Source organism: Eufriesea mexicana, unplaced genomic scaffold (assembly GCF_001483705.2).
Source record: "Eufriesea mexicana isolate 0111107269 unplaced genomic scaffold, ASM148370v2 scaffold3377, whole genome shotgun sequence".
Classification (NCBI taxonomy): domain Eukaryota; kingdom Metazoa; phylum Arthropoda; class Insecta; order Hymenoptera; family Apidae; genus Eufriesea; species Eufriesea mexicana.
Window position 1 is genome coordinate 462,247 of NW_016911411.1, and position 27,337 is coordinate 489,583.

A 27,337-nucleotide genomic window follows, 5' to 3' on the forward strand; every position below is an offset into this window, starting at 1 on the left:
TCCATGGCAAACCATCTAACCCACCTAACTGAAACTTCTGACCTCTTTTCAGCCAGTCCAACCGCGCACCACGGTTACCACAAGAAACAGATCCTCAAGATCAAAGCACCTCGCCAGCTAGAAGCTTGCCCATTGCCATACTTATCGGCGTTGATGCACGAAAAGTCACGTTGATCCTAGAAGAGGCCTAGGTGACAGGCAGTGATCGGGCCGGTGAGGAGCCGCGGAGTGCAGGTGAAATAGGCGCGAGGACAGGCGGCGAAGAGAGGAGAGAGCGCAGAGCAGCGTCGCCGGAGCAGTCACCAGGCATCGTGTACCACCCCCTGGCCACGGGGGGTGGGACAGAAAGACCGTCAGCGTGGGTGCCGGTGCTGCAGGGGCGCGCCTGGCCCGTCGGCTCGCCCGCAGATTAGCACGCCGACTAGCGGCTAGCTCGGGCCCGTTTCGGCGTACCGGCCTGGCGACCTCGGGGGGCCTCACGTCGGCGGCGGTGGCCGTGGCGGCCACGGGGGAGCAGTCCGCTCCCCCAGCAGCTGCGCCACGCCATACCACGCCGAACGGAAGCGCGAACGGATCCACTTCGAGCTCGAATCGCAAGAACAGAGCCATGTCCATGAGGAGTCTACACCGGCGCGTCTCTCACCCGTAAGTCACTGATTCTTCCATTTGTCTTCTTCTTGCTGATTGCGTTGAATGATGTGACAAACGGATGGGATCGAGATTGCTAGAGACACGTTCGAATGGAGAACATTTAGGTTAGGAAACAGAGAGATTCTATAATTGGTCTCCCGGGACTGTTAGACTGATGTTTAGGTTTATGATGGAATATCGTTGGTAGCGTTAGTGGTTAAGTTTATATTTCTGTATTAAATTGCGAGAGTGTTAAAACATCAGTACAAGGGTATAGGAATTGTGTTAAACAGTAGTGTGTATTTGTAAGCTATTTGCTAGTTTGAATAGGTTGTAAGTAAATGTATTTTAAAGTTCTTGGATATTCCATGAAATTTCCTTGGCAAATTTCTGGATTTCAATCGGATTTCAAGCTTCGTAGAGATTTTTAGGAGACCAACAGTAGAATATGTCTGCGAAACCTATCACGATTCTTGTTTGATTTAGAGACGGCTATAGGAGTTTTCTAACGTTTGGATTTAGGGACAGCAGTCTGTCGATGCTTTGGATTGTTCGATTCGGTAAAGCAATTGTCTGGTAAAGATCCGGATTCGAATAATAGTCCGATAATCCGGTTGGGTGGTCTTTTTTTCTTTATGAATTGAAGATAGGGAAAAATGGTAGAGGAGAGGTTTGAATGGTTTAACGCGGTCTAATTTCCTGTATTCGAACTTTCCCCGCAAGTGAGATCCCAGAGGCTTTTAGAGCCAGAGATTTTTGCGTTTAAGACAGTTAAAGGTTTCTCGTTGTAAATTGCTTCCCCATGAAAATTTCTCTTTATCATTTCACCGGTATTAAAACGTACCTCCACGAGTTTATTGTTTATTTAATAATTAATTTCTCATCGGATAAATCACTAACAACAAACATCAATATAAACCTTCGCTTTTGTATAATTCTTTAAATTATTTCGCTATCAAATCTTTCTCCAAACAATTAAAGCTACGAACCTGGCGTAAGTAGCAAATGATATACAAATAACTCGTTTAAATCTTATCGTGTAATATCCTTTGAATCACACCGGGTACCTTGCGAGATATGCACAGACAAATTAGTTGCAAAGATGGCTGACCATAATCAGTTTATTCCCTCTTACTCCTTGCATCCGCTGCTTCTTGCATTTCAGTAGTACAGGTCAACCATATCTGCTCTCTTACACGATATTTGCTCACAGCGCAATTTCTTAAGCAGCTTCGAATAAATTTCGGATTATTACAATCTCTAGGGACGATCTCGCGCGTTTCTCGATAATTATAAAATTATTTCACCATTCGCCTCATTGAAGATTCGCACTTGAAGCGGCTGAAGAAGTTCATTGGAGAAGTTTCAAAATCGGCAGCGAGTTTAACCAGGCACAGATCGCCCGGGTGCTGAACTAGAAATTGCAGAAGCAGGACGGAAAGAAATGTCTTTCAGCGAGAGCTCCGAGCTTAACGAATATCAAACATTCTAGAGCCAACATTCTTAACTCGTATCTCCGTCACATTGTACACGCTCGGACTAGGAACGAGTCATGTTCTCCATTCACGCGAATTTCATCTCGCCGTATGTATCGGCGTTGTTACGCATCATTCGAGCTATTTACCGTCGCTGTAACACGTTCTCGATCCCATTCGTTGGAACGGCAGGTTGTACCAGCGACTCGCGAACCCTTTGACGCTCGCGAGGCTGAGGATTACACGAGGCGTGGCAAACCGACGACTGGAAGCCGGAACTTGCATTCGAAGTTTAATTTTGGCCAGCCAGGCTTCCCGAGCTCTCGCGTGTCTGCTTCATCTATTTTCCATGAATTTGTTTCAGAACGATGCGTTTATAAATATAACTATCGATCCGCGCTTTTTCCAGTCGCCGGGTGTAAAAATATTAGAGAGACACACGAGGACGTGGGCTCTCGACGAGGGCGGATCCTCGTGAGCGCGGCGCGGCCGAAATCGGGACGCCTCGAAGGGTTCAGCGAGTTTCCTTAGCCAAGAGAAAGAAGAACGAAAAAAAAGAGGAAAAAGAAAAAGGAAAGGAGGAAAAAAAGAGACAAGCCTCCGTTTAAATCGGGAACGATCGATTCGGCGGCGCACGATTACCGAGGATCGTTCCCACCGGTTCTCACTCGCATGAATGAGATTCGTTTCGCTCGGAAACGACGACTCACGGACCCTAATAATCGCCTCTCGCGAGTCTGTCGACGGGAGTTTTATCCCGGGTTGTCGTGAACCTCTGCAAGTTGAGAAACTTCTACTCTTGCGAGTGATGCAAACGTTGGAGAATTTCGCTGGATTTTTCCTCGCGTATCTTTTTTTGCTCGCCAGCTGATGCTGAATTATATGCCACGGGGTTGGAATTGTAGTACCAGACCCGGGGTATTCCAGCATTTCTTGGATTCTACAGATTCGGGTGATACGTGGAAACTATTTTTCGTCTTTTATTGGGGGTCTTTGTTTCTGCGTCGGTTGCTCGGGGTTATTAATTGTTGGGACTTTAAGGCGGGTTTTAAATAGCCGAAGGAGGAAACTGTTCCTGAGACCCCGTTAACTTCGCTCGCTTCTCGTGTATAATACTTTACTCTTAACACTGGAGCTACCTTTAATGTGTGTCTAAATATACTATTAGGATGGAAGGAAGTGGGTATATATATAATCGAGCTTTTATCCCGATAAAAGTCGACGTTAACTCTCTAGTCGAAAGATATCTGAAATCCCTGTCAAGGAACAAAGTTTTCACCTGAATAAATAAGCCAAATACGGACTAAACGAAGAGGCTCAAAGATCTTGAAACCAAAAAGAGCAAAAAATAGATTTCCAACTTCGGCCATATCTTGCCAAGAATAACCCGGTTCCACGGTTGTACTACAATTTTACCCTGACCTTGTACGACCTTACTACAAGCTTCTAAACCGAACAAACATCACAATGCAGCTGCAACATTTCCATTCTTGCCACTGCTATTATCTCTAGCCTTTGCCAAGCAACACGCGCTTCCCTTCAGCGGTTACGTTACTGTCAAACGTGATCCGCCATTGTGAAAGCACGATGAAAGAATTCTCGATAAGCCCGCGAGTCTATAGCGATAGACGTTCGATCGAGATCCAGAGTAACCCTAAACGCTGTCAGATACTTTCGTGGTCGTTGACCGGTTTCAGGTCCCCTGTCGCGTTCTCGTATCTACCCCGGTTTCCGGGACCTGCGCATCCCCGGCAGATCTCCGGGGTGCGATACACGCAGTCCTCAGAGGTCTAAAAAAAGCACGCCGCGCGAAAATAGGCTCGCAAACGCGGCGCGCGCGTTTATCAGCGCGGCAAAGCAAACGCGCCGCCCCTCGTGCGTCAACAAAGTTAGTCGCGTGTTACGCCTTTGAACGGGACAAAACAAACTGATGCACTGCTCAAAACAATTAGGGGAAAACTATCTGCACGGCGTATCGCAGGCCACCTGAAAGAAGTATTGTCCGGCCAGGCTACAATGCGGGAATTAATTGATGCCTGTGCCGTGTCCCGTGGAATCTGGGTGACAGCCAGTTTCCTCCAGGTCTGCTGCGACCTGCTGATAGTTTCCACCTGGATATGGACGTACGTTGCATTTTATTTTCCGAAATATCGCGTTTTCCAGGGAGGGGAGGATTGCTCGATGATTATTACTCTTGGAATTTGGTGTATTCCTTTGAGGATCAGGTGGTGAATGTTAGCCTGAGTTAGGGGTATAGTGGGTGTAGTTTATAACATAGACTGATCTTTCTTTTAACGTTTGACATCTTTTACGTAGCAAAAGACATTAATTTGGGTTCTGATAAAATTCCTTTTCCTTTTAAATTGGATATATTTAGAAATAATCCTAAGTTACGATAAGAAAAAATTGTAATTTACAAATCAGATGAGTGCACTGTCAGTGGTGTCTTAGATTTTAATACAAAATTGATATTTAATAGTATACATTTAATGAAAACTGTAGTTTTGTGACGTTGTAAGGGATGGGAAGATTGCTCAAGATGGATGGTGACTCCTAGTTGCTTCTCTTGAAATTTGTTGAATCCTTCTGGGGATCAGGTGTTGGATGCCAGGCTGGGTTAAGATGAGAATGGCACCTGTAACGTAGACTGATCTTTCTCTTGAAATTTGATCTCTTTGTATATAGTAAACGCTCTTGCTCTAGATCATAGAGAGACTCTAGAAGAAGTAGTCAGGTTGCAATGGAAGGATTGAATAGTATTCAACTATTCCACCAAATTTCAAACTAGACACATGCTCTTGAGATGGTACAAGAAAGAATTGTCAAGAATCGCAGTTCCAAATCACAAACCCTTCAAATCTCAAGCACCCAAATAGCCCCTCACTTCAAGCTTCTGTTTCAATGTTCACTCCTGATGATCTTCTTCCCACCGTGTTTGACATGGTCTAGCCCACGAAATCGCGCAGGTAGGACGGAAAAGATGCCGAGGCCAGGCCAGGCCAGGAATCGCCATTAACCATTATCCAAAGTCAATTACCGCGAGCTTAAAGGACGTGACTCGGCGCAACGGGCGTGGAATAATGACTAACAGGTTGCACGGTGGCGCGGAGTCGAACATTGCAGCGTGAACGCCGGCTTTTAACGACGTCGATTAATTCTCGCGATAAAACGTCGAAACGTCTCTGTTCAGCGTGGCCCGCGGATTGATCGTTGAAAATGGAGCAGGCCGCTTAGACTGGTGCCCTCCAGTGGAGGCAACAGCTTCGGGTAGATCGTTGGCGCGATCGAAACCGCCCTTCGTGTCCCCTCTCTCTCTCTTCTTCTTTCATTTTTTCTTCTCTTTTCCGCGAAAGCGACACGGTTACGTAATATCCGCGCGAAAGAGACGGCCACGTTCCGGGACTGGTGGTAGCTCGTTCCCTTTTCTATTTTTCCACCCTTGTCTACCCAATCGTCGCTGCCGGTCCCTGCCACCCAGATGGAAACGTCGCTGAGGGACGAAATTGTGGCCCCAGGCTGGATTCACACTTGCCCGTGTCATCGCCAACGCTTTGTTCAACGGCTGATACGCTTTATCGGGCCTATGCAAATATCCTTGCGTTAAATGACGCGTCAAATCCGCGCCGAGCTGCTCCATTAACGCGAACAAACTTCTCAGCAGCGTCTTCTTGCAGAAAAATGGATGAAAGAACGCAAGGGACCAGCCTGTCTTCGGTACACGTTAGGGTGGAGAGGTTAGGGTTTCGGCTTTTAATTATCTAGGGGTTTTGGCAGGTTTAGGTGGGTCACGTTGACAGGCTCGATGACATAGATTGGGCGTTTATTAGGTCTTACGACGAGGCTTATCGTTCATTATTGGTGCCTTAGGCCGGATTTTCCTACTGAGTGAATTGTGTACAGGGTAGTACTCCATTTTTCAAGCTTTTAACCCTTTGCACTCGAGAGGTGACTCTCAGTCACCGTTTGTTTTAATGCTATCACTTAGACAATGGATAATACTAATTATATTAAGAATATCGAAATAAAATTATTCTATTCGTTCGTTTCTCATGCAAATTCACGATTTTCTTTTTTTAATTTTAACATAAAGAATATTAGTGAGATTATAAAAATCTAAGAAGAGCTTGGAATTGCATCCTCACAAGGAGGAAAACTTCGAGTCCAAAGGGTTAATTGTCACTGTATATTTTTTATTAATTAATTAATTTATTTATTTATTTGTTTATTTATTCGGGGAAATTAAGACTGGTGTAACATCAGATTTGAGATGATTTCACGCGAGATAAAAATTATTCTCATTATTCTCATTCATGATTTGGAAGTGAACTTTCTCGAATTGGCGTTTAATAAGATGAAAATGTCACGCCCTGTCAATTACTTATCCCGAATTCTATAGTGTACATGCGTTTTATCGACGCGTCCGGGGTAGGTTACTCGGAACTGGATTTCCCAGTTCATAAAAGTTGGCAAGAAGAGTCGTGATCATAATATTACGTCCTTTCGAACTTAAATCTGGGCATTTAACTGGGGCTAAGGATTCGCGTTACGTTTCTTGCAGCCAAACATAGAGACCCTCGCGATCTAAACCTGGACTTTCTTCGCTATGTCCATCACTGACGTATTACTACGTCTATTTGTAAACCAGCTTTACGAATTCTTAACTCGCTGTCACGCCACGTCTCAAACTAAAGTTAGACCTTTTAGATATTTTTATATCATCAAACCGCTTTCTTATCCTCGGATGAAACACACGCGGACTAGCGCAGAAGAATCGCACAAAGAAATGAAAATGAAATTTCACGAGGAATATTCCTCCATCCACATTCGTTCCAACCTTCGCGATTAGACGGTCGTCAGATCGCGAGGGTGCATCAAAGGTCGCAAATTTGATCCCATAAAGGGACGCGTTCCAAATTCCTCCGTTCGTTTCTCTCTTATCAAACGATTCTATCGTTTCAAAAATTAAAGTATCTCTCTCGGAAAAAAATGGCAAAAAAAGAAAAGTCCAAGCTACGTTTAAAAATCTGCGACTTTCGTCGTGTCAGAAGTCACAAAAGACTGTGCAGCTGAATCGATCTAGGCCCGATCTTCCCGGAACCGTATCCCGTAGTTTTGTCTTGTAATTCCTTGGAATAATGTTCAGCCTAGTAGAGGACTGGCCGGATTAACAACGCGATCGTTAAACGAAAACTGAATGAAAGGCAGGGATTACAATGGGACGCGTTTCGTTGGAATCAAAAGGCGTTCGGAACAAACGCGATTCTTGCGCAATTAATCCCGTGTTTATCGTCCCTGTGCTGCGTGATTTCCACCTTCGCTGTCTCTCTCGGTCCGTGGAAAATACGAATGGAAGGAAGAAAGAGAAAGGGAGAAGGAAGAGAGAGAAAGGAAGAGAAAGTAACGAGATTCGAAGTGTCTGTTTATTCGCGACGTTCGAGTGCGTTTCCACTTGGGATCCTTTTTCTCGTTTCCCGAGACCGTCCCGTGCAATAACTCGCGGAATGATTACGCGGCGAGTGTGTGCTCGTCGAATTTGCATAATCCGCGCGTGATTTACATAATGTCAATATATATACATCGGTGATTAATTTACGTAGCCTCGGAGCGGGTGGACGAACCGAGCAGTTGTAAAATTCGTGTCCCTGCGCCTGGCGTTGACAAATCGCGTTCCCCTTCGTTAAACCTCCCCTTTCCAGGCTCCCGAAATTCACTAGCCGACCCTGGCCAACCCTTCTTTCCGATATCTCGCGTATTCGGGAACGTTGTGTGGGTCGGTTCGTAATACATAGTCGAAATTGTCTAATTCCCTAGTCTCTCCTCTCCGTTTCTTCTTCGGAACGTTTCGCGTATTCCGGAATAGGACGATTGGGATGGAAGAAATTTTTGGGTTCCTCACCCTTCTTTTGCAATCTTTTTTCGAATATTTTGCGAATATTATGTACGATTATCCATGGCAGTAGATATTTTTTAACGAATTTGCATAGAATATTGCATGCGAGACTCGTGGTGAGGAGATCGGGTCGAACACGGGTATCACGGGCGGGAGACGTGAATGTATCGTAGAAAAGTAGAATGTAAACATCATGGGTCAGGCTCATGGTTAATTTTCGGCGATGTTTCCTTGTCTTAGTTGTTTGTTATTCTTCGTCGCGTTTGGACGTTATGGTTTCATGTGTCTCAACGTGTCTCAATGTGTCCGAGGTTGCTGTTGATTGTGGAACGCGTTATTGGGAGTTAAGGGCAAGGCAAGGGGTTAAGTTCTCATATTTATTTATCGCGTAAAATAATTTCGAAATTTTATAATTCTCCATTTTTTTCTCCTCAATGTTGTGACAAATGTTTCCTATTTTTATGATTATCGTATTGGAGTATCCATAGTGATCGGAATTTTCTAATTTCTCACCCTCTCTTCCTCTATCCCCTTCTTTTCAATATTCTGTAGAACCATTCTTAGTATTTATAACTTTCTAATTTCTCACCCTCTCTTCCTCCACCTCATTCTTTCGAATATTCTGTAGAACCATTCTTAGTATTTATAATTTTCTAATTTCTCACCCTCTCTTCCTCCACCTCCTTCTTTCAAATATTCTCTAGAACCATTCCTAGTGTACAAATTTTTGAAATTTCTCACCCTCTCTTCTCCATCTCCTTTCAAATATTCTATAGAACCATTCTTAGTATATTAAATCTTTGAATTTCTCACTCTCTCTTCCTCCAACCCCTTTTTTCGAATATTCTGTAAAATTATTCTTGGTATATAATATTTTCGCATTTCTCACTCTGGCTTCCTTCACCCCCTCCTCTCGAATATTCCATAGAACTATTCTTAGTGTATAAAATTTTCAAATTTCTCACCCTCTCTTCTGCAACCCCTTTTTCCGAATATTTCGCGTACTCGGGCTAGGACGATTCGTACCAGTCGAAACTTTCCGCGGTCGTCCCATCGTTTGAGGAATGTTCCGTGATCCCAGCGCCGTTTTCGTTCGCCCCGTGTGCTTTTTCGGGGGTGAAGAGTAAGAGAAGGTGGAAATGCAAATAGGCGGAGGGAAATCGAAGGATCGATTCAGCGTGGAACGGTTTTAAGAATAGACGGCTATTTTGGAGTCACCTTGTATGGCTAAATTGAATTGTCAGTCTCGTCTTCGGATTCTTACGGGGTGTCCTGGGTCCGATTCTCCAATTATCGGTGACCAACGCTGTTCTTTTCGGGTCGCGAGAGAAATTTGATACTTATCAGCTAGCCTAAAGGAGCCTTCACGATAAATAAAATTTGTTCACGGCTTCTCGATATGTTTAAAAATATTTGTCAAATTTTGTGATCTAATGGGACTTTTTAGGGTGATGAACGATGTGACTATTTCTCATTTTTCCCCTTTCTTTTTCTTTAATTTTTTCGAAATTCCTGACCCATTTCGTTGTGAACCACTGAAACAATTTTGATCGAATTTTAATCGAGCACTCTATGGCGTGATTGATGGTGTTCAAGTAAATTTAATATGGACCTCTTTTTTCAATTTTTTCCGCGAAGATGGATAATTCGAAATCCGACCTCCATCTCGCACAGATCCACTGAAATTCGCACGAATTTTGGTCGAGCACTCTGCCGATGATGTTAAGTAAATTGAATACTGGATTTTTATAAATTTTTCACCAAGCTGGGTGTAAGAAGAATTCCAAATTCCTGATCCATTTCGTACAAAACCACTGTGAATTTCCATCAAATTCTAATCTAGCTCTCTATCGACAAATTTAAATTAATTTAATACAGAATTTTTTAATTTATTTTATAGGAAAAATTTTTTTACCCCGCAATGCGAATATTGCTTCTCAAATTTCTTCTTTTACATTTATTCTTCCACAATAATGAATAAATACCAAACGAAATGCAACGAAATACGATGAATTTCTTGGTTCGAATTTGAACAATCACGTAGCATGGAAAAGTAGGGACTATTATAAAAATTATTACCATAAAATACAGTAAATTCCTTCTCTCGAGTTTTAATGAATTTTAATTAAATATGCGTTTTCGAATGCAGAGGAAATGGGTATAGAACACGATATGTCGAGAGAGAAATATTATAACCCGCGTGATTCAAAAGATTTACCCTCTGAGAACCGGCGTGATAAAAATTTTATCCAGTTCCCTTAACGAAGTCAAAAATTCCAACAGCCCCTACACGTGCACGCTAAATTCCGCTATTTTCGTTCCTTTTGAAACAAGTTTACCACCGAGTAAATTCAGCCGGTCGCATTGAAATTTCCACGGTGGTCTGAAATTCGATTCCATCGCGGCGTTCGGCTCGGTTTTCACCAAGGAAACGGTCGTCGGGTTGAAAGCTCGATCTCGGCACGAAGAAACCCTTTGCCGGCGTGCAGATTTTTTCTTTCGCACGACGAAACATGGCCGGACGCGGTAAATCGATTTTCGCGACCTGCACGCGGTCACATTTCGCGATTATCGAAGTCCCGTGCTGTTCGTGCGTGCGGAATCGCGGACGGTTTAGAGCTCCCCTGCATGAAATTCAATTTTTCTCGCCGGTTTTCATTAAAGAGGCTGTCCGAGGTTATCGCTGAAAAGGAGAAAGAAAAATATCGAGAAAGGAAGGAAATGGGAGAGAGAGAGAGCAGTGTGCACAAACGCACGACTTGTAGCGGCGCAATAGCGAAGGTTAAGAAACAAAGGGAGCAGTCACGTTTCGTTTCGTTTTTCGCCGGCAGCCGAGCGAAAGGGTGAAAAATGGAAATACCGGCAGCCACAGAAATCACGAACACTGGGTTCATCCGTGCTTAAGTTTCTCTATCCTGTGTGAATTAATCCCGACATCGTGCCCCCGGCTGGTCCTCCACGCGATATCGAGTTTCAGAAAAATTATCCCACTTTTTCGCGCTATTTTACATCTATCGTGCGTGTAAAACGTATGTCAGAAATTTACAGATAGGTTGTATGTAATGAGCTACGATCTCATAAAGAGACGTAAATTGTAACTAATTTTTTGGGGAATTTATTTGCAGACTCTATGGAAATTTTTATTCGAAATGAATAGTATATTTATAATATGTATATGTATATATTATATTTGTATATTTTATATACAAATTTTTTTGTATAGTTTATATGTTATCATATCATGTATGTATATATATATTATAAATAGCAAAAAGGGAGAATATAGGGAAATATGGAATTTTCAATTTTATTGTCAATTTTTATTGTCAATATTGCCAATTTTTACTGATAATATTGTCAGTTTTTATTGTTAAATTTTATTTATATTACATGAAAAAGTAGCTTCGTTATTGTTTAATTTCTCAAAGTAAAAATTAGTGTCGAGGAAACCTTAATCGTGGAGGTAGATTTCTTGCAACGTGGAAACCAAAAAGTTCTCGAAACTCGAGGAAGCATCGAATTTCAAAATATCGAAACCTTACATCTCCTTCGTGGCACGAAAATTCTCGGAATTTTAGATAAGAAAATACATGAAATCGACGAGCAAAGAAAAAATGTCTCTTCCCACTATTAACAATTCGACATCATACTCCACAAGAAAAAGAATAAATAATAAATTACATTTAACAAAATTTCAGACATAAATGCTGTCAAACAGGAATACAAAATTCCTGTTACTTTTAAAATCTCTCGAAATTTCTCATTCCAGTTCGAAGAATGCAAAAGTAATCTTCGAAGCCACCCCTGCTAAATTACTTTTAATATACGAACACAGCGAACACAGACCCGGTAGTAATATAGAGAGCCAAATTATTCGATCTCGTGCCCAACAACATCTCCATTTCCTCGATCTCTATTTTTCCCACCAGACTCGACGACAATCGTTTAAAAATAAATGAACCCCGGCTGCAGTCATCAAACGAGCCACCGGCCATCCTCTCCGTAGCTCTCCGCAAACTGTCCATCGACTGGCTGAGAAAAACACATAGGGACACCCTAATTTCTGTGTAAAATTCATTTCCACCACGCCCCCTCGGCTTTCGGTGTCTCATTAAGATCGATCGGAATCGTTCGAAAATAAATTACACACGAACACACGCCCACACGCGCGCACGTCCAGCGGGGGTGGGAAACGTTAATCGGTCGTCGGTCGGAGGCTCATGGCAAATTCCATAAATACACGCTGTGAGCAAAACGTTATTGCGGCATTGGTACCCCTGCAGCCCTTGCCCCTCTATCTTCTAATAACGTTTGCATGCATGCCAATAAAGAGAGAGGCTCCGCGACGTTAGAGGGTGGTAAGTGGTGGTTGCGTTTCGGAATCTAAGATAACAAGATAGAAACGGCGGAGGTGTATAGTAGGCGTTACAGAGAGTCGACCAGGGAGCAATCAATAACTGACCCATATTGTAGTCCTCGTTCTACTCTCTCTTCTATCTCCTCTCCGCGTCCTTCTCCTCTCTCTTCGTTCCTTCTTTGCAACCCCTGCTACAACGCACCCGTTCCCTCGCTGTCTCTCTCGCAACCATCCGACCCACGAGCCAACCCGCCACCTTTCTTTCCTCTTGTTGATCCTCTTCCTCGTTCCTCGCGAAAATTTACCCACCCAGCATCGTCGACTCCCGTCCCCTTCGACATTTTCTGCGTGCAGGCTGAAAATGTCCGCTGTCACAGCTAATTGGGGTTCAAGTCTAGTTTCTGGGGGTGATTTCAACTTGAGAACGTGTAACCGGACGTTTCTAGTCAGCTCAGTCCCGGATTCGACGTGTTCAACACCCTCCTAATTGGATTTTTTGGTCAGCCTCTGAATTTCCGAACCATCGAGTGACAGCAAGGATTGATATTTTCCAGTCAGCCTAAATAGTTCCTTTGACAGGGTTTGGGTTTCTTGGTCAGCCTTTGACAGGAGAATTTGCAAGCATCCTGATGACAGGATGGATGAACATCTTCGAATCGGTCCAAGTAGTTCCTTTGACAGCGTTTGGGTTCCTTGATCAGCCTTTCTCAGAAGGCTTTTCAACCGTGACACAATTTTCCTTATGACAGGGTGAATTGTTGAATATCTTTCAGTTTATCCAAATACTCTCCTTGACCATGTTTAGATCAGAGGGTTTCTTGGTCAGTCTTCGACAGGAGAATTTGCAAGCATCCTGATGACAGGATGGATTAACATCTTCGAAACGGTCCAAGTAGTTCCTTTGACAGCGTTTGGGTTCCTTGGTCAGCCTTTCTCAGGAGGCTTTTCAAACGTAACACAATTTTCCTTACGACAGGGTGAATTGTTGAATATCTTTGAATCTATCCAAATACTCTCCTTGACCATGTTTAGATCAGAGGGTTTCTTGGTCAGCCTTTGACAGGAGAATTTGCAAGCATCCTGATGACAGGATGGATTAACATCTTCGAAACGGTCCAAGTAGTTCCTTTGACAGCGTTTGGGTTCCTTGGTCAGCCTTTCTCAGGAGGCTTTTCAAACGTAACACAATTTTCCTTACGACAGGGTGAATTGTTGAATATCTTTGAATCTATCCAAATACTCTCCTTGACCATGTTCAGATCAGAGGGTTTCTTGGTCAGCCTTTGACAGGAGAATTTGCAAGCATCCTGATGACAGGATGGATTAACATCTTCGAAACGGTCCAAGTAGTTCCTTTGACAGCGTTTGGGTTCCTTGGTCAGCCTTTCTCAGGAGGTTTTTCAAACATGACACAATTTTCCTTATGACAGGGTGAATTGTTGAATATCTTTGAGTTTATCCAAGTACTTTTATTGACCACGTTCAGATCAGAGGGTTTCTTGGTCAGCCTTTGACAGGAGAATTTGCAAGCATCCTGATGACAGGATGGATTAACATCTTCGAATCTGTCCAAGTTGTTTTTCCACGATGTTTCAAAATGGCAGATGGTTATTCTAAGTGCCTTTGTTTCCCTGTTCGTGAGTTTTGAAGGCTATGATTTCGCTCGACATTGGTCACTGCTTCTGTTCAGAGGTTGGTTTCTTTCAGGCTGACAGAGGTTAATGTTTAATGAGCTTTAATTCAGTTTGTAGTCGAATATTTGGTATTCAATATTCAACGAAGGATTTCGGTGTACCGTGCAGAACGAGAAGTTCCAGTTTCGACTACTTTACTTTGATTATTCGTTCTCGTATCGGCAATGTCTCGAGTTTTTCAGGAATCTTGTGATTTTCTCATCGATGTTCGATGTTTTTCATGAAAATGGGAATTTGTGGATTTTTTAGACGTGGAAACGCCTCAACGAGCTTTGATTCATGCGTAATTAATTCCGTTACTCTCGCGCAATGTATTTTGCAGTTCGGAGCCATCAGTCTTGGATTTTCTGTGCGATTAGTTATTTGTTGGAGCTTGCAGCTTGCTGACGTGAATTGGGTTGATGGAGCAAGGGCCAATTCATGTTCTTACAAATATTTAGATATGCTTTGCATTTTAATTTCCGCGGGAATTAATTTTTGCTTTCCTATTAGTCTCTACATGGGTGTTGATTTTATTTCTGAATAGTTTCTGACTTATTAACATTTTTTTATTCTATGTCTGTTCATTTTTGTACACAGTAGGGGGAAATTAGGAATTTTCATTACATAGTATTTTTCTTTTTCCATTTTTAAAATTGCTTATTAATTTTTATACGTAGTATAGAAAAATCGTGAATATCAGAAACGTTGTGCCATAATTTTCTCGCCAGCTTTTTACTTCGTTCCTCGATTATTATAGTTCAGGGAAGTTAGAAATAGTCGCTATAGAAGACTGGTAGTTCACGGACAAGTTGTAAGCTGGGAATCTCCTTGAGGCGAGTTCCACGCATTAAGAACACACCCTTTATGGATCGCAAATCCGTGTACCAAATATAACAACCCAATACCATCAAAACCAGTGGAGTTGGCATGTGCCGCCCCTCCATCACGAAATTCGCCCTTCTTCCACTGCCAAACGGCCTAAGCACCACCTTTTCTTTAACTTGTCAGTACCACGGTGCATCTTTCTTTTTACGAGGTCATTTCGCCAGCTCCTCCCACTTTTTTCAAATTAATTTTATTTCATAAAAGATACGAGAGTGTGCAGCATAGGATATATAATTTTCCTGGCATCGTAGGATTATTTCTTTCATACACAATAATCAGAAAACGTGGGAATTTTTTTTCCTAAATAAATCATGTAAATTTTGTACGACCACCGATATTTATAATTTTTATAATCCTTTATTTATTTCGTTAATTTATATATTTCATTTCTTTTTGCTTGGTTGGTTGATTAATTAATTTTCTGCACAAAAGACGCTAGTTATTCTTATTATCTTTGTACAAATAGACTATCATATTTGTACACTAATTTAAAAAAGTTATGTAAATTTTTGCTTAATACTAAATCTACCACAACCTATATAACCTATTTCAGATATTTCATTGAAAATTCTGTATCCAAATATCTGCTCATTTCACTTCTCGACTTTTCCTTTAACGTAGGTATCATCAAATTATTAATATCCTAATTTATTTCATTTTTTTTTTCAAAAATTTCTTTAATCTTCCCATCTGTCGGTCATTTGACAGGTCATGGCAGGTTTAGTGTTAATTATTGACATCGGTGTCTACTGTACTTCGACTCTGAATATACCACCCTTAACGACTAAACATGTATCAATTAAATTAATCACAATTCTCGTCACCAAAAGCCTACCACCCCACTACGCCCAGCGGAAACCGCTCCAACATCGTCGAGGACGACCATCAAAATCTATTTACCCGAACTCAGCCTCGAGCACACATACCAGAGCAAAAGGACACATTTTTCGCGCGGTCCCGGCAAGAATCCGCAGTGGATTAGCAAGAATCGTATATCAGCCAGTCGTTCGGTCGTTTGGCATGCGTTCAATGTTGAATTATTCGCGTCAGAGTCTAACAGACCTCGAGTCGATCTGTCGAGCCGGGGTAGCAGGGGTATAGAAGGATGCGCTTTATTAAACAAGGAAACGCCGCAACGATTTCGCTAATTGTACGAGCGTGACGACCCTTTTCTGATCGAAATCACCGACCCAGATCTCAGCCGTCGTCCGTACACTTTGGCAGCGGATAGGCCGTGTCACCTAAATAGGTGGCAGCCAAAGGCGTTTTTCGAGTGGGCCTGAAAGCCAAGCGGTCCAACCGCAGGCTGCCGACCGGGGTGGTAGAAGAAGTGCCGGAATGGTTCATATCTCAGCAATCTCTGTCGAGGTTCGCAGCTAGCTGCCCTCGAGAGGGGTCTCTACAATCTCTAATATTGCGCCCTAACCCATATAACTGGGCCGGCTGGCGAACACCGGCATCCGGTCGTGCTTCAAGATGATACACGCGGTCGCGAGATATCAAAGTCGCTGTTTATTAGCTGCCGACCGCTTCTCAAGCGTCTGTTGCGAAGTCGTTCCCTCGGCTACACCACCACTGGGAATTTCAGAGGTTTGCCACGTTCCGTTGAGCGTTTGGGTAACGTAAGAAGCCGTGCATGGTGTTCCGAATTCTGGTTTTTAGCTGTGACCTAGCCTCCATAGGGATTCCCCTCTACGTCCGCACGTTCCGTGCCACTTGGAGCCACCGAATAGAACCTAAGGGTCCAATCGTTGTCATTTAACGATGTTAAATGACGATTTGTGGAGAAGTCGCGCTTGGATCTATTTTCGAAGGCATTCTGACGGATCGTTGTTGGATCGAAGGATAATTCGGTGAAATGCAGGAGCTGTGCCGGCCAGCCTGAGTCACGGGCGATCCACGTGGCGCTGAACGTGTTAAGTGTAGCTCTAGGTGAACTTTTGAACTTCTCTTGTACTCGAGACGAAGAGTATGTCGCTAATATTTGCTCCGTGTGCTGACACTCGACACTTAAAGAATGGGTTTCAAGGTTTGAGTAAACGAACGTCGAGTTTGTGGGGTTCTGTTACATCGGTGATTAAGTGATCTACTCGGTGGATTTATGTTTGAGAAACACGGGGACGAAAAGTAAGCGTGATCGAAAGTGCAATTTGATGCTGTTACGCCACTCCAGATGCAAATACCTGTTTCGTTTTGAGAGTCTCGAGATTCGATTCGAACCAGATGCAGAGGAACGTCTGACACTGTCGAGTGTTAGCTCGAGTCTCTTGGCCTTTTCGAATTCGAACGTTCCTTTCGTTCGGAATCTCGAATTTCCATCGTTTCGATGGTTTTGACACTTTTTGGGCAAGCTTCTCTTCGTTACGGAATGAATTTTTCAAGCTGGATTTAAATTCGCGTAGGTATCTGGGAAGCGCAAAAATGTACATTATCTTAATAGCAGAGGGATTAGTTAGAGAAGCATGGTACGTTGACAAAGCGCTCCACGGTCATTAATTTTCTGAATATACACTTGGATATTGCGATGGTATTTAGTTCCACTTACAAAGCAACATTTTACGTCGTCAGATTTCTGCCTGATGACATAGCGTGGGAGGGTGCGCCTAGGTTAGCACTGAAATAGTAGATAGTAATGAAGTACGAGTACTGATCGAGTGTGATTCACGTCAGACTTGTCAGAAATTAGCAGTATAGCCTGAGGTATTAGAATTTATCGTTCGAAGCGATACAGAGAGGTCGAGTCACGCGAATGGTTTGCTTTTTATCTCCTTTGTTAGATGAAGATAGGAAAACATAATGGGGGGGAAAAGTTAAATGGCTTAACGAGGGCTATCATTCTATCTCATTTTTCCTCATAATGCATATCACTGTTTCCCTCTATACGCATTTTTCTACACATTTTCCCTCGAGTTCTTACCTAACCTCTGTCAAAAACTGAAAATCGAATTTCATATCTCACGAAACGCGAAAAGGAAATTAAAAGTGAGAAATAATCTTGTATTGAACGATGAAATTAATTTATTTTAGCTTTATTCTATTTTATCGATCCATTTTGCAAAGATTTTTGTGCAATTTCTATCTCCGATGCTTTATCCTACGTTCGACGGTTTTAAATTTCCCGCCATCCGGGAGGGGCAGTCGAAGGCGAATGGAGGTTGCGCGAGAGCGATGTTTTTATTTTCCAAAAGCGACTCGCGCGTTTGAGGAACAATTTATAGCAGGGCCGTAATGATACCGTTTCACCTAATCGCAACTGCTACTGCAAAATCGTGCAAAAGTCACTGATCATTGTTGTTGTTGTGTTGGTAGGAGTCGGCGTATTGTCGGGGCTTCCGGCCGATCAGCATCGCAGACTATGAGCAATAGGGTACATTAACTCTCTTTTTTCTGAATTCTTTTTTCCCTTCACGTTTTCTATTCTTTATGCCTGGATTTTTTCTTCTTACTGTTTACTGACTGATATCTTTCTTGTTACGGTCTTGTTTAGCCAACAGATTATGTTCTTTATTACATGTGTTTCTTCTTACACGCACACACACATGTATACACGTACACGCGTATAACAGACACATACACAAACACACTTTTCATTTTCTGTCTCTCGTTTTGTCTCGTTTTTTAAATAATATCGTACCTTTGTTCACATTAGAGAAGCATTATACTTAAACTTTATCTCTCTCTCTTTTTCTCTCTCTCTCTCTATCTCTTTCTCTCTCTATCTGAGCTCCAAGCTCTCCTCGCAACAGTCTGATTAATTATCTCGCATGCATCAAACTTTTTCTTTCTTCTCATACTCTCATCGATCTTTTCATTGTTCTCACTACTTTAATTACATTTATTATATCTAACGTTCACACCGTATTCATAGTGCATTCAAGCGGCTAGAAGTACGATACGTATATACGTATACTATATTATATATTACATATATATATATATATATTTCGTAGGAGGCACATTGTTATTCATATTATTGACTTTCTCTTTTATCGTATTTGCATGCGCCAGAGGAAGTAATACACTTCACTACGATATGCTGTACATTATGGTTTTCATCGTGTTTCTCGTTTCTTTTCAATACTGTAACTTTTCTTCATTTTTCTTTTTTCTTTTTTCTTTTTTTTTTTTTTCTTTTCGACTTGCGTCGTTCACGAATGTCTCGATCTCGCGAAGGTAAGTCTGTTTCAGGAAGGAAGCGGAGGTGCCGCTAACGATTACGAAATATCGACAACTTCACGCCAGTCAAGTGTATTAAACAGATTTTTCATTTTCTCGAAATACACCGGTGAACTGGAGCTTTTAAAAATTAATACAGCACGCGAATTTTCACGTAATAGTAATTTATTTCGAGGGAAACGTGAATTGGTAATTTTTTGTGATAATCTAAAATGCAAATTTATATTTAATTAGTTTCGAATTTCTAAAGTAGACGTGAATAGAGATCGTTTTGTATTTTGTATTATTTAAATTATTATTTAGAATTTATTTATTGCCAAAGAAATTATTTTTTATAAAAGTTAAAATTGCTTTTCATCGATGATTTTTCTTTCAAGTCACTGCTAATTTGTTATTAACTTTTTTTATTTTTTATTTTGTCGACGTGAGAAGTAATTTAATTACGAGAAAATTAATTTTGCGATGATGATTTCGCGGGGAAAATGATAATGGAATTTCAAGCTTGTATCATTCGGCCGATTCCTTTTTATCTCGAGACATTTTCTCGAGGGTTTGCTCCTTCTAGTGTTACGTTCTACTTTATATCTTTTATATCGGTAGATAAAGTTCAACTTGTCGATATTCTGACGACGACATCGATAACGTTTCGTTAGCGGCACTTCTAAATGAGCATCTATCTTTCTTTTCTATGTTATTTCTGGCTTGTCAAACGCTCTTTTCCTGCTTATTACGATCACGGTCCTCCTGAGAGGAGAAAGCGAAAAGGAAAAAAAATTATTCGACGACGCTTGTCGGAAGTGATTGCATCTCGTCGAGCTGTTTCACTTCATAATTTCTTGCATTTCTCACGTTTCTTTCTTTTTAAGGGAAGTTCGAATAAATTCATCTGTTTGAACCTACTCGTGTTTCAGATTCCATGGTAAGAAGGAAATAAGCTTCGTCTTTTAAACGAAAATAAAATTTATTTCCAAAATGTAGAAGTAATTCGATCTTATTCCATGACTTACACGGAAAATAAAATATTTCAACGACACTTTTATCAGTCATTTCCAGTATCGGTAATTAAATTTACTCCTGCAAGACGAGTGATACGAATAATAAAATTAATTTCAACCAGGAAGAATACAGCAAAGACATTATAAATTATAGACAAATTAAGCTAAAATTGTAATCCTAATTTTTACCCTCTGGACTCAAGGAATCTCGTAAATCTAAAGAATAACTTGAATTTTGCTTCCAAGATGATACAACGAAATTACCCTTAATTATATAAAACAAAATTACTTAAATGCAAAACTTGTCAGAAATATTTCTTTTCGAGATTTTAGAGCGATTCGTTTTTCTAGTCCAAAGGGTTGGAAGTATTAAAAAATGAAATTCAACGAAAATTTAATCCGTCATCAAACGAGATTTAATCCACGGAATATCGTATGAACGATAATCTCGAAGCGATAGATCTGCTTATCGGAGAGAGGCCAAAAACGCGTCTGTTCTCGGTGAAAAAAAAATGATCTCGCTGACAGACGACGTTGAAAGCTCGACGACAACCGCAAAACGCGTCGAGCAGTCGACAAAAGCCGCCTTCAATGGCGAGCATTAAAAAATCCGCGCTGGCGCGACAGGCGACATTCGTTTCTCGATTGCCCGTCTACGTCTCTCTCTCTCTCTCTCTCCGACTCTCCCTTGTGTTTTCGCCGAAAAAATCGGCCAATAACTTCTCAAATAAGCCTGAAAGTCCATTGTTCCCGCGGTATGTTCTGTCACGCGGACGCGATTCGGCGAAATCGCTCACAAAGCGTCGAGCATCGGCGAGGTATCTGGAAAAACAAAAAAAGAAACAAAAAGAAAAAAAGAAAAAGGAGGAAAAAAATGGAAAAAAAGGAGACGAAGGAAAAAAGAGTGGAGAGGATGGGGTGAAAAAAGACGAGGAGAGCGAGCGAGAAAGAGCGAGAGGCAGGGAGAGGGGTTAGGAAAGAGGCGTCAAACAGTCGAGCACAGAGCGAAACAATAGGCTCGTTCGTTTTGCAGTTTCGTGCACTCTAAAGCGCCCGTTGAGCCTTCGTTTATGCGGAAGCGTGTATAGGTGAACGTTCCTTTTTATCCAGCGCGAAAAGAGGGAAACAGCGACAGACAGACAGACGGAGAAAGCACGGAAGATGCCGGCGGAGGATTCAGCAGGCTGCCCTCGGGGCCAAGCGGTGTGCACCTTGCACTTCTCCTCGAGGATGAACGCGAGACCTACTCTCGCACCCTCTATTGCGGTCTGATGATGATTAACCCCTTTGTGGCGATACACAAAACGACAGGCGGGGCGCACAAAGCGTCTCGTCGCGCCGGGGAAAAACCGTTCCGCGAGGGACACCGCGCGCCGCGCCTCTAGCGGCGTCCAGGCGCAACCGGTCGACCGCGCGATTGCGCCACGGTAAAGCCCCGCGGGGAATCGGGTATTTTTGGACTTGTCCGCCGTGACGGACTGCGCTGCATCGCGGATCTCGGTTTTAACGGAAACGTTTTAGCCTGCAAACGTGTTGCCGGGTTAAATTGTTCCGTGGGGTTGAGAGAGAAAGAGGTTGATTTAATATTACAATCCCGCGGCTCTCTCGTTGTTGGATTTTTACGATGTTATCGGTCTTGTTCGATTGTTCTACAGGTGTACGCTTCGTTTCGATTTTTGCTTTAGGAATTTGGTTATAAATTTAGTTTCTGGTGTTCCGTTTGAATAACATGACGGGTTTCTGGTTTTGGTACGTTCTCGTGGGAATCGGTTGTAATTGTAATACATATTTTGATGTATTCTAAATTTATTTGAAATTTACTTTTATCCTGGAATATGCGATTTAGCGGTGTTCGGGTTTAGGAATGTTTTATCGAATCGTCGTATTGTATTATAACAGTCTGTGATAATGGTAAAGTAGGAAATCCTGGTGAATTGCCTCACTTGAAACTTTGTCATTAAATTAGATCTCGTGAGAAATAATATTCTCGGCCATTTCGAAGTAATTCCAGGTTTCATTTATTCGAATGTTTTAAAGATTATCCGAGTTAAGTGTGAGATAAGAATTCTGCGGAATTAAGTACCCACTGCGTTAGTCTCCCTTGTCCAATTCCATCTTATTATACTTAATGATATATACCAAATCATATTTAGAAACGAGAAAAATTGTTTTCTCATTTCCATTAGATAATTTATTCATAATAATGCTTACATAGAAGCAATTAACTACGAAACATACAAAACCCGAAGAACATATTTCCTTCGGTACAATACAGGCCAAGACGAGGTACACTCAGTGACAAAAATCGAGAGACAAAATAATTTGCGAATTTTTCTATATTTTTTGAAAGATTCTTCCTGCATTATCTTTTCCGATTTTAATATTTATCTCAAAAGATAGAGATTAGTATCTCGGTATCAGTGTAAGTATCTTAGAAGACGAAAATCTCGCAAATTATAACAGAGGGCCCCAAATCAGAGGTCTCGGAATATTCCACTCGCGATCGTCTTGGTCCCAATGCGAATATCTGAAATCCCATAGATCCAATTTTCATTCAGCGTTTTCCTGCAGAACGATCACGACCACGTGACAGGCCTAGCAAAAGAGTAAGATGCAAAAGAGTAAGACGGTTAAATTGGCACTGAACGAAATCAATAGACGCTGCTGGCTGGTTGATCTCGCAGGAATCGCGCGCGTCCATATCGATTCCGTCGCGGCGCCCGTTCGTCTCGAATCGAATCGAATCGAATCACGAGGCTCCTTCGCGCAACTAATGAAATCCCGGTGATTAAACGCGGCACCGATTCCGCCTGCTTACTCCGGCCAGAACTTCCTGAACCGAAAGTTCCCGATGGAAGCGATATCCTTCGCAGAAACCAGGCCCCCTGACGTCGGTGTATACACGTACCCTCGGCTGTCGTAATTACCCTTAAAGCAAAATTGCACGGCCGTTTTTTCCCCAGCAGAACAGGATAAATTGAAAAACTTTCTGGAAACGAATAATCTTCCGTCTTGCAGCTGCTAGGACTTCGCTGAGGCTCGGTAAGTTGCTGTTCGAGGGACAGATGAGTTCTTGCTAAGCTAGGTGTTGAGAAAAGCGAATGGATCGGTGTTTAGCGAGGTGTTGGTGGATATTTATTGGAATTGCGTTTGGTTCCGATGCTTTTCTCGTAGGATACACGTCGAGTGTCACGTTTGTTGGTTCTGAAGAATTTTTGAGGGTTAGGTGCACGACAGGATGTGAATTTGGTTGGATGGAGTTCAGTTTTGGACTCCTTCGTTTCTGGACGCCATTTTTGAATGCCTTTTTAATTTCAAAGGCACACGGAAGCTTTGTACTTAGGTATACTTAGGTTTAGGATATAGATAGTTAAAAGAAAATTTTGAGATTTCGAGATATAGATCGGTTTTGGGTTGCTTCGTTTCTGGACGCCATTTTTGAATGTCTTTTTAACTTCAAAGGCACACTAAAGGTTTGTACTTATTAGGCATATTTAGGTTTAGGCTATAGTTAGTTAAAAGAAAATTTTGAGATTTGGAAATATAGATCGGTTTTGGGTTCCTTCATTTTTCGACGCCATTTTTGAATGTTTTTCTTAACTTCAAAGGCACACAAAAGGTTTGTATTTATTAGGTATACTTAGGTTTAGGATATAGTTAAAAGAAAATTTTTAGATTTGGAAATATAGATCGGTTTTGGGTTCCTTCGTTTCTGGACGCCATTTTTGAATGTCTTTTTAACTTCGAAGGCACACTAAAGGTTTGTACTTATTAGACATATTTAGGTTTAGGCTATAGTTAGTTAAAAGAAAATTTTGAGATTTGGAAATATGGATCGGTTTTGGGTTCCTTCATTTTTGGGCGCCATTTTTAAATGTTTATCTTATCTTCAAAGGCACACGAAAGGTTTGTATTTATTAGGTATACTTAGGTTTAGGATATAGTTAAAAGAAAATTTTTAAATTTGGAAATATGGATCGGTTTTGGGTTCCTTCGTTTTTGGCGCCATTTTTAAATGTTTTTCTTAACTTCAAAGGCACACGAAAGGTTTGTACTTATTAGGTATATTTAGATTTAGGATATAGTTAGTTAAAAGAAAATTTTGAAACTTGGAAATATAGAGTCTGCGTTTAAAATATATTATATATTATTAGATTACGAATCGCGAGGTTGGGAAATGGAACGATTAATAATTGATATTGCGGGAAATACCTGTCACAGGCTGATAGGGGTATTAAATAATAATGCAACGTTTGACTGATAATCCGCAAGGAGGTAACATGTTAGATTTATTGGGATTTTAGGAATAAATGCAACCGTGCTATTTAAATAATACGTGCGACGTTGCGGTTGACAAAGGATTTGTTTCAGAATCGATAATGACCCTCCACCAGTGTCGTAACTTTAAATCCTTACATTATGGAAAGAAAGAACCTTGTCGAGTGGAGAATTTATTGTTCCGGCACTTTTTACATTCTCTTTCTCGAATGAAATAAATTTCCAGTCCTGTCAAAGCTTTGAATAATGCCTGGCGACAATTCACCTCTCACGGATAATTAAAACAACGAAAGAATATCGCGGAAAATGCCACGAAAATAATATGAAAAATTCTGCAAAGATACTCTTAAAATATGACAAAGAATCAATTATTTGTAACGTAATAATGAGTCGTGATTTTCCAATAATCATCGCAGAATTTTTTTCAGGTAGTAGCATAATCGGCAATTAATTTGCTCGATTTTTGTAAAATCGCGAAGCTCGCCGCTTTAACGGTGGAACGAGAAAAGTTCTTTAAATGGAGAGCTCATCGGTGGAACAATTAACAGTCTCTCTTTCAGAAGCTCGGGAAAATTTCCCGCCGATATGGCAAACGTTTCCTGAACAACGTGCGAGTTGTTACGAACACTGTATGGCCAGCTTTACACAGAACGACATAACAAAGTGGCGCGTATCGATTGATCATCCATTAACCTTTGCCACTCCTCAGTAATTTATCCAAGTCGTTAGTTTACTTCTGATCTTTTCCCTGCGTCGATAGGCTGTGCTAACTTCAAAGCATTAGCCGTCCCATTGTACGAGGATAATAACGCATCTTCGACGAGAAGATTGCGTATCTCCTTACACGAAAAATGAAGGCAAAATGGTGGAAGATTTCAGGGAAATTTGAGAGCAGATAAGTGTAAGAAATAGGACCAAAGTATTATTAAAAAATGGTAGACAATATTTTTTAATTTTCTAAGAATTAGTTTCTTAATTTTATTTTTTAAATTAAATCCTCTGGTAGTTGAATACTTCGGTACATCTTATTATTCAAATTTCTTTAAGAAGCCTCATCTGCATAGAAATTTTAGCAAATTGGATCTCCATTGGGATATCAAATTACGAATATTATTCTTTCAAAACGAAATTTCAGCCTAAATTGTTTACGCGATAATTATCTTATTATTTGTTCACTTGGAATTTAACCAAATTTCTTTCATTATATTCCTCTGCTTAAAAAGGAAAAGAAATAATTGGGTAAAGTATAATATTTATAAAATTATTAAATAAATTGTGGAATAAAAATGACGTGAAACATGGTATTCGTGGAAAGGTAGAAAAGTATAATAAAGATCGAGATTCTGCCGTATAAAATTCTGAAAGTTAGGAAATTCTGTAGCATGAAAAATGAATACTACACGAGTGTTCATCAATTTCACGATCTAGTAACAAATTCTTTCTTCCTTCACTTTCTTTCACGTGTAACTACAATAGACGCGAAAGAAGTCTGCCGGTAATTTTGACGAATGAGCTATTGTCATGAGCAGGAGTAATAGAACTGTCCGTCGTTAAAAAGGTGTGCTTCCCGGCGGTTCTAAAGTTCTCAAAATTGCACCTGTGAATGCATTGGAGGCCGCGACGCGGCGAGTCGCGGAGTGGAAGAAAAAGCGGGAGAATAGGAAAGGACGTTGGAAACTTGGTGGAATTATCTCTGAAAACACTCGTACGATTGCGCCAATTCGAAGCAACTAAAGCACCGGCCAACAAAGGCCTAGCTACAATAGAGGCCTCTTGTTAAGCGTCGTTTAAGTGGCTCGTAATGCGAGTGTCGGCGCACCCTCGCGAACAGAAAAAGAAAAACAACGTTCTCCCTTTTATTCCCACTTGGGATCACGAACTTCCAGCGATCTGCAAGTCTGTCTTCGAACTTTCCATTTTATATCGAGTGCCCCGACTTCTCCTTCCCTCGGATTAATACGCACGCTGAATAGCGAAGATCCAAGTGATTCCGGGAATTCCAGATTCTAGAGATACTCTGCTGCAAACCGTGCGAAATTCGTCTGCGAATATTAGTTTTATTATATGCGAATATATTAACAATTTTGGGGAATTTATTACATGAGAAAAAAATTGGAAATCTAATATTTTTATATATATTTCTGTTTTAGAAATGTGTTTTATATTTTATTTAATTTCTCTTGATTTATATTATTTTTTTCTTATGGTTTATATAATATTGATTTTAAGCCTCTGTTCGAGGGTTGCATTATTCATGTAAGCAAGTCGAATTTGTGGATGAAAATTTAGGTTCCTATGTTATTGGAAAGAGGATTGTGGATTTTTTTACGTGGTTGTCTACGGAAAATTTATAAAATTTGAGAAATATGAATTAGGAAAATTGAAAAATTTTTATAAGGGTGTTTCGTTATGCAGTATATTAAAGGATTTTTATATTTGCTGTAAGAATTTTAAATGAACGTGATATTTAATTATTCGCTCTTTAGTTTGCCAATTAAAATATCACAGTAACGCGAATTAGTGGTCTTCAAAGCCTAACCCAATCCACAAACCCTTTAATTGACACGTTGATTGCCATAATAAAAATTTCCATTATTAGGATATAGACCCAGAGAAAATTCCTGTGTATTTATTTTATCAAGGAAACTAGTAATTTACATAGCTAGAAAAATAGTAATATAGACGTGCTTCTGCAATGTTTAATAATTATTTTCAGTAATGTCACGTGTTATTCTTAAAATGGCTCGACGTGTGACTGACGTTGCTGTTGATTATGGCAGAGTCCATCGAAATTTAAATCGCAAGGCAAGGGGTTAATCGAGGCTCAACTTACAGGCGAAGAAATAAAAGCATGCTAACCCCAAATTTCCATTCAACCCTTATGCCTGCTTCACACCTCCACTACCCCACTCCAAGTCTAACCCCAGCTCTGACTCTCGAATTTCGGTGCACATTTGCATATTGATAATACCCAC

At 41.1% G+C, this 27,337-nt stretch overlaps 1 protein-coding gene across 1 annotated transcript in view; it reads left to right on the forward strand.

Annotated features, from left to right (window-relative positions):
* Positions 1 to 605: 605 nt before the first annotated feature.
* Positions 606 to 27,337, forward strand: part of Ih (hyperpolarization activated cyclic nucleotide gated potassium channel Ih) — a 284,158-nt gene continuing 257,426 nt past the window's right edge. The window contains 1 exon segment of the mRNA XM_017904822.1: positions 606 to 645. Within this exon segment, the coding sequence (XP_017760311.1) occupies positions 608 to 645 (38 nt within the window). The 5' untranslated portion in view covers positions 606 to 607.